Source organism: Megalobrama amblycephala, linkage group LG13, assembly GCF_018812025.1.
Source record: "Megalobrama amblycephala isolate DHTTF-2021 linkage group LG13, ASM1881202v1, whole genome shotgun sequence".
Taxonomy (NCBI): domain Eukaryota; kingdom Metazoa; phylum Chordata; class Actinopteri; order Cypriniformes; family Xenocyprididae; genus Megalobrama; species Megalobrama amblycephala.
In genome coordinates, this window is record NC_063056.1 from 27,861,609 (window position 1) to 27,880,947 (window position 19,339).

General features: G+C 34.8%; 1 protein-coding gene across 19 annotated transcripts in view; it reads right to left on the reverse strand.

Moving 5' to 3' along the window:
• The window catches only part of ptk2ab (protein tyrosine kinase 2ab), a 78,464-nt gene that overhangs the window by 24,277 nt on the left and 34,848 nt on the right, over nt 1-19,339 (reverse strand). For 13 of the 19 annotated variants that reach the window (XR_007179259.1, XR_007179260.1, XR_007179258.1 and 10 more), the window contains 17 exons: nt 18,880-18,934; nt 17,311-17,451; nt 16,929-17,006; nt 16,743-16,841; nt 16,535-16,652; nt 14,239-14,278; nt 13,824-13,882; nt 13,238-13,252; nt 11,422-11,478; nt 10,163-10,183; nt 9,539-9,636; nt 9,316-9,400; nt 8,385-8,485; nt 7,487-7,602; nt 7,177-7,277; nt 6,206-6,295; nt 5,642-5,846 (listed from right to left, as the gene is read on the reverse strand). Coding sequence is in view for 16 of the 19 variants with exons in the window: in XM_048154298.1 (XP_048010255.1) it covers nt 5,642-5,846; nt 6,206-6,295; nt 7,177-7,277; nt 7,487-7,602; nt 8,385-8,485; nt 9,316-9,400; nt 9,539-9,636; nt 10,163-10,183; nt 11,422-11,478; nt 13,238-13,252; nt 13,824-13,882; nt 14,239-14,278; nt 16,535-16,652; nt 16,743-16,841; nt 16,929-17,006; nt 17,311-17,451; nt 18,880-18,934 (1,479 nt within the window). In the remaining 3 variants the exon portion in view is untranslated. Of the gene's footprint in view, nt 1-5,641; nt 5,847-6,205; nt 6,296-7,176; nt 7,278-7,486; nt 7,603-8,384; nt 8,486-9,315; nt 9,401-9,538; nt 9,637-10,162; nt 10,184-11,421; nt 12,375-13,237; nt 13,253-13,823; nt 13,883-14,238; nt 14,279-16,534; nt 16,653-16,742; nt 16,842-16,928; nt 17,007-17,310; nt 17,452-18,879; nt 18,935-19,339 lie in introns of those variants that run through there. The other 6 variants (XM_048154287.1, XM_048154286.1, XM_048154289.1 and 3 more) reach the window with 4 other exon arrangements.

Sequence of the window (19,339 nt, forward strand, 5' to 3'; positions counted from 1 at the left end):
TAATTATAAGCACTTTTTAAATAATTACTAGTTTAAAACAACTTTTAATAAAAAGTTATATGTTGTATGTTACGATTTTTTAAATATAGGCTATAAACAGCTTCAAAACATAAAAGCAAGTCTAATAAATAATAATAAAGAGTAACAACGAAACATTACAAGCAATAAACAAAGAGTGCTTTCAGTATTTAAGAGTATCTGAACGTTTTCCATTCAAAAGCTTTGAGGGATTTTTCTCTTTCTCAGCTTTATGGTTGTTTGATTATTACTGATGTCATCATAGACAGCAGAAGAATAAGCTGCATTCACAATAATGCACAGATCTCTTTTGAAATATAAGATGTTTTTGTCCTGTAGGGCTGTGACAGTGGCAAATTTTTACTACCGCGGTGGTAAATCACCAACAACCGCCGGTGTTGCGGTGGTGGGGTCCGAAGGGGGGGGGGGCGGGGTTTGTTTTATATATATATATATATATATATATATATTTATATAGAGAGAGAGAGAGAGAGAGGTTGCGTTAGACTTGCGTTTCGCCTTCATTTTGATAGACAGGATCGTAAAAAAAATCCATCATAATCAATATTACCCGTCATTTTAATTTTTATATTTTAATGATAAGATTTTATTCACGAACTTACAGGATAAGCAAATAGGCATAGGCTTGCATTTATTTATACTATGAAAAGAAAGTTGATCAAAGACTAGCTGCGTCACTTTCAGTTTTCATCTTTAACACTTGTCACGGATTCTGAGTGAATGCGATCATCCTTTCCGCTTTACTATTGTACAGAACGAAATAAACATGAATGAAACTAAAATATGTTGAAAGATACAGTAACTTACCGAAATCTGTATCATGTCAGTTCAGTCAGTGTTGCAAACAATGTCACCTATACCTCAGAAAAGACATTCGTTGACCATAAACTTATAGTCAGCAAGAAAAATAAAATTCTTAAGTAAGCATGCATAAGTAACTTTATCATTATACAATTTACTTAAACTGGGTGCTCGTCTGTGTGTAACCAAGCGCATCGTTTTCATTTTATTCTGGAGACTGAACTCGCGCTCAGCTGCCACACTGGAGCGCACTCACCACCTACTGGACAGGGGTGGGAATTACAACAACAAGTTTACATACAACTACATAATCTGTCGAGATGACGGACGGGCTGCAGATTTTTTCCGTCACTGCTAAACAAATTCCATCAAAGACGGAAAATTTTCAGTTAACGTGATCTCTGAGATATATAAATATATATATATTATATATGACGTCACACTACCGCCGGTGACACTCCACGACTGCGGTGGCGCGGTTGTCATGCCTACCGTCACAGCCCTATTGTCCTGTCTGTTTAATCCCTTAAAGCCGGGGGCACACCTAACGATTAGCTGAAACATTCTAAGACTGAACTAAACACACATACCGATTGTTTCCTTCGACTGGAGCCGATTTATATACTTACACATGGAATTTGAAGACCGACTGTAATCGCAGACTGAACGCAACTGGCTCTGACTGGACGCGTTTGAGCGCGATCAGTCATAAGCAGTGTTGGGGAAAGTTACTTTTAAAAGTAATGCATTACGATATTGCGTTACTCCCTAAAAAAGTAACTAATTGCGTTACTTCGTTACTTTTTATGAAAAGTAATCTGTTACATTACTTTTGCGTTACTTTTTCTCACTGGGGATGGGCTTGTTTGTTTTTTAATAACAACAAAAAAGTTCTATTTTTGGCAAAAAGGCCCTTTCACACCAAAAGTGAAATGAATAAGCCTCAGGCTGAAGGAAAAGCATATTTACACCTGTACAGTAGGGGGCGCAGCTCAAACAAACCTTTCAGCTGTGCTGCCATTCTGGATTAAAGAAGAATAGGATACAGAAGAAGGAAGTTCTAGTTCTTATTTCTAAATTTAATCTAAAGTTTTTTTCGCTTATTAGTATGGTTGAATTAGGTATATTGAAGGTCAGCAGCAAAGACATCGGTTAATAATTGAGATTAAATACATAAAGTATATTTGTGTAATTTAATATAGTTAATTATTACAGGTTTGCAAAAATTCTGAGATTGCATTTCACTGTTTTTATTCATTTTGAGGAATACTGAATGTTTTCGTGCAAGTGAGATGAGTAAATGCATGTTCACATTTAGTCTAAAACTACAATAACCATCATGCTTACACAGCGTACACAACACCTCTGCATTTTATTTCTCTCAACATGTCAGTCAATAAATGTGAAAAAGTAACTTGCGTTACTTATTTTAAAAAGTAACTTAGATATTTTGTTGTAAATTGAAAAAGTAATGCGTTACTTTACTAGTTACTTGAAAAAGTAATCTGATTACGTAACTCAAGTTACTTGTAATGCATTACCCCCAACACTGGTCATAAGTATCAATTTACATTCATAATCGGCCTTACAATCGTTAAGTGTGTGCGCGGCTTAAGACATCTAATTGACTGTTTACATTAATTTAGTGTCATAAAAGCTTTTTGAGATGCAAGTAGGCTACATTTAAACACGTAAAAGCACACAGCCACTTGCGCGAGCACCCTTCACAAAGCGCACATGGAAATTGAAAGCTGCCTTCTGTCAGTGAGTTTCATATTTTTATAAAATATAAGCCCACAGCACTCCAAACAACATAAATGATGCATTCGTAGAGCATTTTTAAGGAAAATAGGCCTACCGGTGGGCGAGAACGCAAGCTGCAGGCGCGTTTCTCTCACGGCGCATTTCCTGTGCAAGGATGAACCTCCGAATGTCCATGCAATGGCGCGCATGTAATTCGCTCTAGCTTTTCCGAACTGTATGCAAGATCATTTTATATAAGGTTCAAGATGTGTGTGTATGAGAGGAAATGGAAACAAGCAGAATGCGCTTGTTTCTGACGGTGCGTGTCCACTGGCGTGGAGCGAGCGTATTCAGTTCATTGCAATGGAAGCTGAGCATCTTCAGACTCGCGAGAGTGAAGCTCAACATCCATATCAATGAATTGAAAACGCTCGCTCGGCTCCGCGCCGATGGACACGCACCGTGAGCATACGCAGCGTCATCTCGCAACTACGGTTAAAAATAAGCTCAGAATCGATTTTGAAATTCTCAGAATATATATTGACTGCAACATTAGTACAACGAAGAGAAGAAATTGTTGAATAAAGTCGCTATTTTTGTCTTTTTTCTAATTTGTGTTCCGAAGATGAACAAAGGTCTTATGGGTTTGGAACGACATGAGGGTGAGTAATTTCATTTTAAGGTGAACTAACCCTTTAAGAGATAATTTTGGGGAAAGTACATAAACTTTATTTATGTTCTGTTAAAACTGCTGTTTAGCAATCATAAACATGACACTCTTTTAAAACAAACCCCATCAACGTTGACCTTGAGTCTCGAGATAAGATAAAGACCATAAATCCACCAATCATAGAAGTATACAGCGGCTAATTTCCTAATAAAACACAACAGGATATTGACTAAACCTCTGCTTTGATAACTTCTGCAACAGTTATGGCTGAAATTGGGCTTTATAAATTGCATTAACAGTGCAAATATTTACAGGGTCTCTTAGAAACAGACGTGCTACAATTTAATGTACAACCAAATTAATGAGGTAGAGAGAGGGAACTGTTTTTTCCATACGCATTTTAACAATTTGACTCCATCCAAGATACCTAACAAGGAATACATTTGGAAACTCAAGATGCAACATGACATATCTGTCTCTATTTGGATATCTGGGGCATTTATGTATAACTTGAGATTTTGGAAATATCTCATGCTGTCAAATCTGTTTTATATCAAATAGAAAACTTGGATGTTTTGCTGAAGGCAGACAAGATTCCTCAGATTATTGAGGAATCAAGTGTTTGATGGCCTGTCAGAGTACAGGTTGGTTTTCCCCTCTCCATTAGGATTTACGGGAACTGACTGCATGTGTGGACAAGAACAGAATTTGGAAACTAAATACTATTGTATCATGAAAGATGCAGGGAGTGTGTGTGCATGCCCGAAAGAGTCAGAGAGAGATAAACACTCAAGGATGTGTGAGAAAGAAAGGAGTGGATGATTTTTCTCATTGTTGCTATTTTAACTATAAAATCAGGTCCAGACAGGAAGTGTCATAGACGTAGAGAGTGTTAACAAGATTAACAAGGCTTAACAAGATTATGCAATTCTCTATGCTTACATTGACATATACGGTAAGAAATATTAAAGCTTTGGAAAGAAGTCTCTTTTGCTTACTAAGGCTGCATTTACTTGATCAAAAATACAATCAAAACAGTAATATGAAATATTATTTCAATTTAAAAGAAATGTTTTTTTTATTATTATTATTTTGATATAATTTAAAATGTAATTCATTCCTGTGATGGCAAAGCAGAAATTTTAGCATCATTATTCCAGTCTTCAGTGTCACATGATCCTTCAGAAATCATTCTAATATGCTGATTTGCTGCTCAGGAAACATTTCTTATTATTATCAGTGTTGAAAACAGTTGTCAATATATAAAATATTAAGTGCTGCTTAATATTTCTGTGAAACTGATACTTTTCTGTCAGGATTGTTTGATAAATAGAAATTTCAACAGCATTTATTTAAAAAAGAAATATTCTGTAACTAAATAAATGTCTTTACTTGCTGAATAAAAGTAAAATTTCTTAAAAAAAAGATAAACCCAAACTTTTGAATAGTAGTCTACATGTGCATGGGAAGGTGTTTTTGCTTTAAATGTATAAAACCTCCAACTGCAAATTTATAAATAAGTGTAACAAAAAAAAATGTTTCTAAATTTTAACTTTAAATTTTTTATTTTTAATAATTTAAAAACTGTATAAATGTATTATAAATATTATAAATAACTATAGTGCTGAGTAAATTATAATAAAATATTTGCGATAAAAAATACAACATAAATATAATATAATGCTACTAGGAAAGAGTAAAATAAAGAAAATATTCCAGCTCTCCATTCATTAGTGATTAAATATTAGTGTTGACTTCACAAAAAAGCTCTTGTATGATATCAGAAAACATAAAAATATAGTGCACATATGGACATGGACAACATATATGAAACCGTAACAACCACTGTAAATGAACAGAATATATATATATATATATATATATATATATATATATATATATATATATATATATATATATATATATATTTTACAATATAGAGCATTGGTGTCATACAGCCCTAAACCAGAATAGTAAATGTCACTTGGACTACATGAGCACCACAGCTAAATGTGTTGAAGCAAACCACAGTTCGGACATGAAAACCATTACAGGTCTAACCTCAGGCCTTTTCATTGAACTCAATCAAGTATGGGTGGATGTTGGGCTGAATCTTTACCTGCAGCACCAGCAATCTTTAAACAATCCCTGCAGTCAGACAGTTTATACTAGAGCATTACAGCGCCATCTACTGCTATAATGCAGATTCATTTACTGTGGTTATGATACTCTAAACCAGGAAGGTGAGTGTGTAAGTGCAAGGATAACCACAGATTAAGTTTTTACGCATGCAAATAAAAATAATTAAAAACCATGACCTTTAATATTCAAATGCAGCTCATAGTGAATAGAGCAGAATTTGTGCAAAACTCAGTTATGTGGACTGACCTTAGTTGGCCTTTGAGCTCGGTGAATCGTGGCCGTTTGCTGGGATCGTACGCCCAGCACTTGGTCATCAGGCTGTAGAGGGTCGGCGGGCAGTTGGGTGGCATAGCCAGACGCTCACCGTTCTCTATCCGACCAATCACGTCGTTATTCTTCACGCCTTGAAAGGGCTTCACTCCATACATCAGTATCTCCCACATACACACACCTAAAAACACAAACATAAAGTGAGTCTAGATGTACATGAAGACGATCGCAATATTCCACTTTAGATGAAACCCAACTTCAGCACTAATTAAATACGGCTATAAAACAAGATGCATCACTCCCAATCTACACTATTAATTAAACTTTTGCTACACACACAGGACGGAAAAATTCAAGCTCTAAACCACCTCTTTATACACACACAGAAACATTTTCTAAACAATTTAGATGTTCCAAATGCACTGAATGCATAATGCTAATGGAAACTGTTTTTGTGGGCTGTTTCAGTGTCTGAACATGCACAGGATGTTGAGTTTCTGATTCTGACAAGAGGAATTCACAGCAGTAAAGCACTCTTACCAAACATCCACACGTCGCTGGCTGAGGTAAAACGTCTGAAGTTTATTGACTCTGGCGCCATCCATTTAATAGGTAGTTTTCCTTTAGAAGCTGCAAAGACAGAGAGAAAGAGACAACGAGCACTAGTGAGAATGCTTCTATTTTGCATTATTTTCTAATTCAATGCAACAATTTTTATTACAAATTATATTATAAACATAACAAATTGAGTGAAAACAGTGCAGAATAGAGAAGCATTTAAAATATTTCTACATTTACATATTCTTCATTTTTTAACATGAACTGATTAGTTGTTTTAAAGCTTTTAAAACATAAAACCTGTCTATTTTGAGGTTCCATTAAAAAAAAAAAAATCCACGTTTTCACTTTTTTTTTGTTACGCTCATGAGAGCTGCATTTATTTGATAAAAAAAAAACAGTAAAAATACAGTAATATTGTGAAATATTAACATTTTTGAATAACTTTTCTATTTTAATATATTTTCAAATGTAATTTACTCCTGTGATGGCAAAGCTGAATTTTCAGCAGCCATTACATCAGTACTGATCTGGTGCTCAAGAAACATTTCTTATTATTATCAATGTTGAAAACAGTTGAGTTGTTTAATATTTTGGTAGAAACCATGATTTTTTTTGTCCAAGTCTCTTTGATAAATAGAAAGTCAAAAGAAAAGCAATGATTTGAAATATAAATCTTTTGTAACACTATGTTTTTACAAGCCATGTTTCCATCCAATGATTTTTTTTCCCCCAAAAAAAGGTTCAGCTCTTCAAAAAGGTTACCGATATAGCTCATGGAAATGCCATTTATCGAATTTCTCAAATTTCGCACAATCTTTTTTAACTTAAGCACATATCAATACTTCAAATGTTGTAAAAACTGCATCTCTAATTTCCTTGCTGAATAAAAATATTAATTTCTTTAAAAAAAAAAAAAAAAAAAAAATTATATATATATGTCAACTTTATGCCTTTATAATAAGAGCTGTCCTCCATGTATCTAGACAACCCGAAGTCTCCCAGCTTCACACAGTCCACCGAAGACACAAGAACGTTCCGTGCCGCAATGTCCCTGGGAAAAAAAAAAAAAAAAAAAAAAAAAAAATTAGGTAAGAAAATGCTCCAAAAAGACCTTTAAGAATTGCCTTATATCCAGAATATCACTATAATAAATAATGCATGCAGAAGATGAGGCTCCCGATCCTTCCTGCAAAATCATTCAAAGGGAAACGAAAGTGATGACTACGACACCAGCAGTGTTTGCAAAATGTGGACACTTACCTGTGTACAAAGCGTTTGCTCTCTAGGTATGCAAGGGCTGTGCTGAGCTGGTAAGAAAACAGGATGAGTGATGCTAAATCCAGACTGTACTTCCTAATCTGAAGAAAGGAACGCAACTGAAAAATAAAAGAGGGGGAAAAATGTAAATCAGTAAATACTGAAATAGTACTATGTGAGCTTTATGCAAATGCACAGCAAATTTAACTACATTAATTAACAATTAGCGTAAACAGCACTGTCAGAGTTAAAACCAATGCTGAACATTAGATGGAGCTGTTGTATAGTTCATAGGAAACTACAGCTTGCCCTATATCACCCCTTAGCGATGAGGCTTGGAACAACATATTTAAGAAAAAAAAGATAAGAACATTCCTATTTGAGAATTAAAAAACAGGCATTTTTAAAGTTAGAAGAAAATAGTTTAGAATTTTATTCTAAAGAATGTTGTGAATCTGGCCCCAGATGTGAACAGCAAGTGTCTTTAAACACCCAAGACAGATGTTAACACCAGGTATAAACAGGGCCTTATGTTAATGCAGAACCCTTGTAGTGAGTTTTTAGCTATTTAACAGCTAACAGATTTCCATCAGAAAGCCCATATACACTCATGCACAGAGTGTCTCAGTTGGATTGAATCATCTGAGACGTGCTATGACAAACAGCCTCCGCTAGCAATCATCTTTACTACGCCTTTATGGCCGGTTTATGAGACAAGCAGTCATGATGGATTCCTCCAGCCTTAACCCGGCTGCCATCTTTGCGAATAATGTGAGCTTAATGCGTTTAATATCAGGTCACGTTCCCCACTGACATTTAAGGAGTGTTCAAACCCCTCCCCCAAACCCAAATCAAACTGCTACACATAACCCAGATTGCCTGCCATAAGAAAAATAGGCACCTCTCCCAGCGTGCACAGCTCCATGATGATCCACACTGGGTTTTCTGTAATGACGCCAATCAGCTTAACAATATGCGGGTGATCGAACTGTCGCATGGTCACTGCAGGAACACAGAGAGACAAAATTAGCCCAACATCAACGTTATGATAGTTTAGCAGGGCTTACGGAAGCATATATAACTGCATTTGATATGAAAAACATACACACTACCATTTAAAAGTTTGGGGCCAGTAAGAATTGTATGCTTTTGAACAGCAAGGACACATTAAATTGATCAAAAGTGACATTTAAAGACATTTATAATGTTACAAAATATTTCCATTTCAAATGCTGTTCTTTTGCTGTTCGGTTTTCAACATTCATAGTAATAAAAAAATTTTCTTGAGCACCAAATCAGCGTATTACAATGATTTCTGAAGGATCATGTGACGGAAGACTGGAGTAATGATGCTGAAAATTCAGCTTTGTCATTGCAAGAATAAATTACATTTCAAATTATTTTAAAACAGTGAATTTAAAACAGTGACTGTGAATTTGGAGGAATCCCTGTCACTTTAATAAGTGTGGTATGACATTGTCGGATGTGCATCATGTGCATCTAAATCAGACAAAATAACTGAATTATACAGTTAAATCGAATTATCTGTGAAGGATCTATAAAAGCTGTGGTAAAAACGTCATGTCCTGTTTATTAGCGTCTGACCTTTTTTTCACTCTCACTCAAACCAGCACCTGTTCGAGTGTACAAAAGCCAACAGCTGTGCTCTTGCAAACTCCACATTCTGAAAATGTTTGGAGTTTCGGCACCAACTAACCAAAACACATTCCACTCAATTTAAGTGATGGAAAGCTGATGGACAAAACCATGGGAATGACGCAGATATGCAGTGCTGTTATGGGCTGATGGGTATCAAGAGATTATACACTCACAGGCCTCCTGGAGGAACTTCTCTCGAACGCTGTCCGAGGTGCAGTTCTTACACGTCTTTATCGCCACAGAAAGAGCTGGGTTCTCCTGACGGGAAAAAAACAACTATTTAATAACTCTTTTAGTCCAGCATATTAAAATAGAAAACAGTTATTTTAAATTCTAATATTATTACACATAATTACAGTTTAAATAATTTAATAAAATGTAACAAGTCATTTATACCGGACATAAGTAGATTCCTTGATGGACGTCTCCAAACTGCCCCTCTCCTATACAGCGTCCCAGCTCAATTCTGTCTCTTTGGATCTCATAGTCTCTGGCTGAAAGACAAAATGGACCTACAGTAAACAAATACTTAAAAATACCATTTTATATATGATTATCACAGGTCACTTTGCACCATGTACTCAAAGAACCGAGAACCAAGACACCATGCAGTTCTTTACTCCATCTGAATCTGTGCATATATGCTTTCCATTATATAATCCATCCCATACATGCCATTACGTCACAATTATGAAACAAAAATGCATACAAGACTCAGTAAAGAAAATATACCAAGGTTTATTCATCAACAAGCCCTTTGAAACATTTAAAAAGTGTCAAAGCCAGTTCGGAGCACCTTTAGTGGAACTTGAACATGTATACGCAGTATATATGTGGGTAAATCCAAAAAAAAAAACACAATCATATCTGTTTAAAACATCAGTAAATAAAGATATAAAGATTCAACCAAAAGAAACACAGGCAAAGCAAAAGCATACAAACACACAGGCCCCACCGTCACACATGAAGTCTCAAGCATATGGAGGAAAGGGAATGAAAACAGCAGGAAAACAGCTTTACCTTCATCTAGTCCATAATATTCTGTTGTGCCGATAACGAGAGAAAACAAAGTGGCAAATATAACACTGGATAACATTAAGGTCACCATTAACCGATAATTACTGTATTTCCTTTTATAAAAGAACATTTTGATTAATGAAAGCAATGTTTACAAAGACCAAACGCTGAGTTTTCTTATCATGGCCCGGTTATTTTAACACTTTTATGTTAATTTCACAGTTGTGGGAAGCTTAATTAATATTAAATAGCATAATTACACCTTAAAAACAATACTTCCCATGGAACAAATAGGTAAATAGAAAAATATGTCTTGTGTAGCAGTGAAATCAGTAGTACAGGAGTTAAAACTTAAAAATGCTTGTAGAATATAATTAAAAGTTAAATAAAATGATTCTTAGCGAACAAAAATGTATTTAAAAAGTAAATGAAAAGTAACTAATTTAAAATGCAAATCAAACCTTTAACTATAAAACTTAAAATTTATTTATATTTATATTTATATATAATTTGGGGTTACAAACAAACAAGAATTTCAAATAATATATTTAAAGTCCTGACTGCGACCCGAGTCTCTTTTCAATAATTAACTAAATAATTTACCCAAAAATAACAACATGACAAAGCTAAATGTTTGTTCCATTTATAAAACAGATATTCAACATCATATCCATTTCAGTACTTCCCTTGTGTCCTATAAGCACATGGCAAAGTGTCCATGTGACCAGTATCGGTCAATACATGGAATTAGTTATATTATTATAATACAACTTTCTCTATTCTAGCCCACACTGAGCAAATGATGACTGACTGAGATGCAAGCGCACAGAAGGGAAGAGACAAAACTGAACGCCATGTTACTCTAGAGTTCAGTTTCAGACCTAAACGAACAGCTAAGCAGAAAGCGACACCGACTCAAGCAACTATAAACGTCTCAAGAGCTTCTGTGATGCCAAACAGCATGTTTATAAATCAGGTAGATAATAGGAAGTAGGTTAGGAAAGATATGTGCAGATACACGTTATATTTTCTTTAGAGAATCGAAATTATGAACACAAGGGTGTCACAATAAAAGAACCAATAGTTTACCCTCTACATCCATTTAAGTAAAATTTTGAAATATTCACAATATACAACCTCGGATTCCACTTAAGTTCATATTTGTGGACAAAGCACAAAAAAAAATAATCAATTTTAGAGTGATTTTTTTAAGTCAGAGCACCATAACTGGTTTGAGATCAGCGTGAACCTGTGATACTCACTGGAAGGCATGGTGTATGTGTCCTCTTCGTCTATGATCTCAGCGTAGTCATCCGTTTCTGAAAAGGGAAAACAGTATTTTAAATCCTAATGAACCAGGACCAGCTAAAAACAGCCTTTCCAAAACCAGAACCCCCCAAAGAAACATGTCTTCTCATCTCTGGCACAACTCCATCGTCTCTTCCCCATTAACGCCGCAGTGCTAAGTTTAAAAGTGTTTGGAGGTCTATGTATTCTGCAGGAGCTTGGGTTGGCTTCGATCACATCCTCGCAGCTGTGATATCTGAGTGTGTTTAAAGAGCGAGTACATCTGGCAGTGAGGGAGAATTTTTTTCTAAAACACTGGTGTCATTGGGAAAAACAGATGAAGTCATGGTTAATCTGACAGCTATTGTGTCTGTCCTGTCTGGTTTTAAGGAAAAAGTTATGTCAAATATTCTCTACGCAGCAATGCGGTGAAAGTCAACAGATTTTGACAGCTCATATCGACTTGTCAGTGAAGTCCCATGAGTGGACTGCTGTGAGCAAACACTTTCCCCTTACTGTGAGAGAAAGGGATGTGTGTTTTCAGTAGATAAAGTCTCCAACATGGCAGCACTGAATAGTTTTACCAGATCAAAACAACATCAAATTCCACTGTAAGCTATTGCTGTGAGAAATCACACATACACCTAGGTATTTTGTTTTTCTTGAGTTCACAGGACTGTGACATGAAGCTGAATGCAGTCAAACTGTGCTATCAAACAGGAAAGCACTGAAGCAACTCTTCACTTCGAGCAGCAAGCTTCAGCAAATAGTTCTTCTAGAGGGAAAAACTTCGGCTCACTTTGATATACACTTAATATTCTTTTTGCACTTGTATCGGAAAAATATATTGCTGTGTTGAGCTAATAAGTTCATTACAAATGGTTGCGAGTTCAGTTGAAACAATATGGCTTGTTTATTTAACAAAAAAAGGTAACACTTCATTTTACAGTGCCATAGGTACACATTACTACATGTACTTACTATAATAATAACAGTATATTATGCATAATTACCAGTAACTAACCCTAAACCAAACCCTAACCCTAACTCTATAGTAAGTACATGTAGTTAATTAATAGTACTTACAATGTAACTACAATATTGTAAAATAAAGTGTAACCCCCCAAAAAAATCTATTTCATATTATTTCAAATAATATGCAAGTATAAAAAACAATTTAAATATATTAAAATAACTGATATTCTCAAGCCATTTGATGACATTAATATATATTTTGCTCTAAAATGGTAAAAAAAACAAAAAACAAAAAAAAAAACATGAATTTCACCATTGTTGCAAAGTTAAAAATGTGGATAAAAGAGAAGTTAAATATATATAAAAATCTAGTAAATCAAGACAACTTTTGAATATCTAAAAATATCAGAAGATTGATATTTGATCATTTTCAACTATATTCAATAACATAATACATAATAATAAACAGCAATTGTTAAATATATTTTTATTACAACATTTTTTTATAAGAAAAAATGCTTTGTAGAGACTTTTGAACATTTCTGAGTGATAGAGCAAATTAATCGTTTCATATTTTTTTGTTATTGTGACTGAAGTATAATATATCTTGAAGTTATATTCTCAAATATTCTATATTTTCAAACTAGTGTAATAACAGTATATAGGAAACTTAAATGCACATTAGAATAATTGGGGAATTCACATTTTTTTGCTAGCAAAATCACTGATCAAGATGACTTATGATAATATAATATAATGTCAATATGCAATATCTCGCCCTGCTCAATTCAGCAATAAGACAAAATTGGACTTTACCATCCCCAATATCATCTGTGGATCCAATCAGCATGCAAAAGATTTAAAAAGATAGAGACAGAGACAGAGAAAGCATTAGATTAATGTCTTTATCATAACAGATAGAAGTTGGTACTGAGGAGAGGCAATAGCACAAAAGAGTATTTCATGGCTGTTACACAATGCAATAAAACCAAGCCCCAAACCATTATTAGCAAGAGGAAGATCTTGAAAAAAGCATTCTCGTTCTTTAGGTTATATTAAATACACATGCACTATCATGGTGGGGGAACTATGAAATTTTCCATCCTGTAAAACTCACACAAACCATTTTGTATTTTTATTAAGACATTATTTAGTATGTTTATTAAGCCATTTTTCTAAGGTGATGTCAGGTTAAACATTATTGTGGGGGTTTGGAGGAGGTTTAGATACAGAGCAACAGACTGGACCACATTTATTTCAACTAAAACAACTGTTCAGAATTAATGAGATAACATCTTTTCAGAAAACATTAGAGGTTCACAGAACATCTTTGGAATTAGTTATGGATTAAATTCGTTATCAATAAAAATGCGAGATCACAGCATTCTTACAGCAGTCTTACCTGAAACGGAGATAGCTTTGGCCCGGACTCCTTGCAACCGTTTCTCATGGTTTGCTGATCTGTGTGACAGAGGTTGAAGAAGATGAATCGTGTACATTTTCAATTAAACTTAAAATCACAGCATGACCTTTTCTACACTGATCTATGCTGAAGCCACTGAGCTGTTCTGTTCCATTAGCATGTGCAGGGGGATGACATAACAGATGGGCACTACCACAGTCACCTTAATGGGAGCTGGGCTGCAGGTCCCATTAGTTGAAGGTACACTGAGAGATTCCACATGTCTGAGCCAAAGAGGCCAAAGGAGCAAGAACAGAGTGTACAAGAAGAACAGAGTCTATATAATGGAAAACTGTCAAAATAATAATAATAAAAAAATAAACCCCACTTTTAATGTCTGAGTTTTGAAACTTACTTTGGAGCCTTTGGGATAGATGGAAGAGCTCTCTCTCCTTCTGTTGAGAAATAAAATTTAAATGTGAAAACCAAAACAGAAATAATAAAAAAAAACTGAGTAAGGAAATATAAGTTTATTTGATGATTTGAGGTGACATGAGCAACAGTGACCATTGGCAATTTGCAAGAGCTGTGTTTTATGCAAATGAGGAGTGACATACAGTGACTACCAATGGAAGTGAATGTGCATGTGCATCTCTTAAGGTCAATTCATTTGTCAAGATTTTGTTTTAGCTTTATTTTTAGAGGACATTCAACTAGTTGATTAGGAAAATGAAAAGGTTGTTTTGCACATAGAACATATATACAGTTCAAATGTTTGGGGTCTGTGAGATTTTTGAATGAATGGTCTTATGCTTACCTGTGCTGCATTTTTGTTTTATTAAAAATACAGTAAAACAGTAAAATTGTGAAATATTATTACAATTTAAAACAGATCAAATGTAATGAATTCAGTGTTATGAATGTAATGAACATTTCTTATTATCACCAATGTTAAAAACATTGCGCTGCTTAATATTTTTGTGGAAATGTGACTTTTATCTAGACTCTTTTGATTAAAGGTGCCATCGAACGTTTTTTACAAGATGTAATATAAGTCTAAGGTGTCCTCTGAATGTGTTTGTAAAGTTTCAGCTGAAAATACCACATAGATTTTTTTTAATTAATTTTTTTAACTGCCTATTTTAGAAATGCGCCGATTCAGGCTGCGGCCCCTTTAATTGCTCGCGCTCTCCGCCCCCTCCCGAGCTCTGGACTCTATCATTGCATAAACAAAGTTCACACAGCTAATATAATCCTCAAAATGGATCTTTACAAAGTGTTCGTCATTCATGCTGCATGCATACATCGGATTATGTGAGTATAGTATTTATTTGGATGTTTACATTTGATTCTGAATGAGTTTGATAGTGCTTCGTGGCTAAAACTAACATTACACACTGTTGGAGAGATTTATAAACAATGAAGTTGTGTTTATGAATTATACAGACTGCAAGTGTTTAATAATGAAAATAATGACGGCTCTTTTCTCCGTGAATACAGTAAGAAACAATGGTAACTTTAACCACATTTAACAGTACATTAGCGACATGCTAACAAAACATTTAGAAAGACAATTCACAAATATCACTAAAAATATCATGTTATCATGGTGGATCATGTCAGTTATTATTGCTCTATCTGCCATTTTTCGCTATTGTCCTTGCTTGCTTACCTAGTCTGATGATTCAGCTGTGCACAGATCCAGACATTAATACTGGCTGCCCTTGTGTAATGCCTTGAACATGGGCTGGCATATGCAAATATTGGGGGCGTACATATTAAGGATCCCGACTGTTACGTAACAGTCGGTGTTATGTTGAGATTCGCCTGTTCTTCAGAGGTCTTTTAACCAAATGAGATTTATATAGGAAGGAGGAAACAATGGAGTTTGAGACTCACTGTATGTCATTTCCATGTACTGAACTCTTGTTATTCAACTGTGCCAAGGTAAATTCAATTTTTAATTCTAGGGCACCTTTAATAGAAATTTCAGAAGAACAGCATTTATTTGAAATAGAAATCTTTTGTAACATTATAAACATTTTATATTACTTTTGATCAATGTGATGTGTCCTTGCTAAATAAAAGTATTAATTTCTTTTCACTAGTTAACATGAACTAATAATGAACAATACTTCCACATCATTTTTAATCTTAGTAAATGTTAATCTGGTCACACTTTAGTTTGGGGAACACATATTCACTATTAACTATGACTTCTGCCTAAAACTCCTAATTACTGCTTATTAATAGTAAAGTAGTTGTTGTAATGGTTATGTTTAGGTATGGGGTAGGGTTATGGAATGTAGAATATGATCATTTATAAGTCCTAATAAAGAGCCAATACACTAGTAATATGCTGCTAGTATTATAGCCAATATGCTAGAAGTGTTACTGTTAATTTACTAACACATTTTTAAGATTGAAAGTTGTATCTGTTAACATTAGTTAATGCACTGTGAACTCATGAACATGAAAATTTTTATTAACTAATATTAACAAAGGATAATAAATGCTGTAAGAAAATATTGCTCATTGTTAGTTCATGTTAGTTAAAGCATTAACTAATGTTATCAAATGAAACCTAAACCTTATTGTAAAGTGTTACCTTATTTTCCTCAAAAAACATACAGACTCCAAACTTTTGAACAGTAGAGCATCTTATTTTGTCTGAGATGTGTATTTGTGCGTATATATGTGTGTGTTCTCACCTTTCTGTACACGGACGATAAACGATGAGGAAGTTCCGTTAACAAGTCTACAGTAACCGTCAATGAGATCTGCCATGTTCTCTGCTGTGTTCAGTGCTGTACTTGTTACCGTCAGAGGCTGAGAAATGCACAAGAACGCTGTACCATATCCATGTATATAAACCACATATAAGACAAAATAATACACTGAAAAGTGTGTGGGAGTTACCTCAGGTGCTCCAGCCACATCTAACTGCAGAATTCCCTTCCTCTCTCGCTCCTCGAACTGGATACTCTGCACTTGCGTGAAGTTGGCGAGGTGTGTTGGCTACACAGAAAGATATACAGACTTTAAAAACACTGTTCAAATGTCTATCAGTCTATTCCCCCATCCATTGGACTGCACAGTACTTACATTTGAGCCTTTGTCTGTCAAGTAACTAATGCCCTCCTCAGGTCCGATGGCCAACTCCACTGCTATCACCCAGCTCGACTATCACACACAACAGCAGACACATTCAACTCAAACACTTCATGAAACACACACAAACTAATAAATGCAATGCAGCATTATTTTCCCATCACATTGATGAATGATTAAAGGCTGTATCCATGTAAAAAAAAAAACAAAAAAAAAAACTGATATTCATCTTTCAGCCAACAGAGGGCACTACAGACCATTAAAATAATCTATCACCATTAAGACAGAAATAATAAATCAGGAGAGTTAATACATGTAAATGACTTGTTAATTAATTCAGTTCATTAAAATAAAGCCACATCTAAACTCAACTCACCCCGAGAGCACATTTAAAACACTCCTTATCAAATCTGTATATAGGCGACAGGATCTCAAAGAACTTGAGGATACACTGCTCATCGTTCAGATTGGCGAACTGTTTAAACGTCTGCTGGATCAGTTTCCGCAAGGATTTAGCCTGAAAAGACAAAACACAATGACTTGTAATCAAATTAAGCTATTAGATACAATCCCTTAAAGGTGAAGTGCGTGTGGGTTTTTTTTCTTATGCAAGTTTAATATGCATTGGCAACTCTAAGCAATTCGTAAGATGACTTAGAAAGATTGTAAACACTTTGAAACGCTGCTCTGTTTCCTTAGGGTCAACCAATGGCGCACATTTAGGGCGGGACTACTTCTCTGGTATCCTGCCTGATGCAAAAATTACACACTTAACCTTTAGGTGTTAAGTCAAGGGACAAACTGGGACGTTTGAACCATTTAAAAGGAAAAGGCGTTCATAACTGATATTTCTAAATTAATATTTCTTCAGAGAGAATGTGAATCATTTTAATGGCACAATACAAGACTAAGACCATAGTCGAGGAAAATAAAAGAAAAAAATAACACATCAGCCATCTCAATAAGGAGTCTTAATCTTAAATTTAAAAATAATAGCTTTCAAATTAATCTTTAATGGTGTAAACAAGCTGTGTCAAATTATGCAAACACTATCAAAAAGTATTCATTATTCAGACATGATAATTAGCCAGTTAAAATCAGGGTCCTTTCCTTAAGAGATGCAGAATGTTTGCAAATCTAAAGATTCTCAAATTAAAACCCCCCAAAACTAGTTGGTTATTCTCTCTTCCCTCTTGACATGGGCTGGGGTTTCCATGGCAACCACTGAAAAGAAGGCGACTTTGGGCTGCTTTGGGGTAGAATGTAAACTCAATAATGAAAAGCAGAAGAGAGCGAAAGGCACAAATTACCCTTTAACAAAAAAGGGAAAACGCATTCCCATCTCAATTTCCAAATGCATTTAAACACACAGAGAATAACAATTTAGTGTAAAATCTCAAAGAAATTAAAAATAAGAAGCCCAGAAGATTCCATCTGCAGAAATGTATCATTTTTGGATGTTAAAATATTTTGTTTTTTCTTTATTTCTTTCTTTTAGTTTTTTTTACATACATTTACATAGACAGAAAAATTTCAAATAAATTACATTTTAGTCAATTAATGTTTACAACTGTAAACACCATGGCAATTAATTTATATAGAATTTTTCACAAAGAATAAAATACCTAAAATAACAGTAGATATCATGCCACAGAATGCTAAAAAGACTGAAACGGACTAGGTAGGTCAGGTGGAAAAGGAAACTGGCTCTCTGGCAAACTGCATTTCATTAGAACGGATCCCTTCAGTGACTTCTTCAGAGAGAGAGAGAGAGAGAGAAAACAGAACTGGGCCAAAGCATCTCAGGGGTGTGAGACCACAGAGGAAACCAGGCAGGTAATAACATTGATTTTGCCTGAACAATAGCATTTTCTTACATCCAATAAATCAAAACCACCACCGTTTTGAAGAAGTCATCGCAGGGGCATCAGAAGTGTCTTATTACCTTTACTGAATCTAATAAACTCTTTGGAAAGAATCTCCGCAGACCAACGTCCTTCCTGCGGGGAGAGAATACAGAAAGACACTGACTTTAGTTTTTTAAAAGAAAGTACAACTTCAGATCAGATTTTGGGGTACAAATACAAGAAATGCGACAGCAACTTGTTTGAGGCTGAACCATTAGTAGAGGTTATTGTCTCTTACCAGGGAAAACATTACAGTAATGGAGACCCTGCACCACTGCAGGAGATACGCAAAGATCAATTATACTCTACTAAAAATAGATCAGACAGGTTTCAGAGGGCCATGCAACACGGACTAGTTATTCTGACCCATATACACACACAATCTGAAAGAAAAAGAGATGTAGAGAAATCCTCTAATGGTTCAGTCTAGTATGAGCTCGTTTTGAAATAAACAGAATTACATCATAAGGGAACATATGACGATAATGAGATAATATG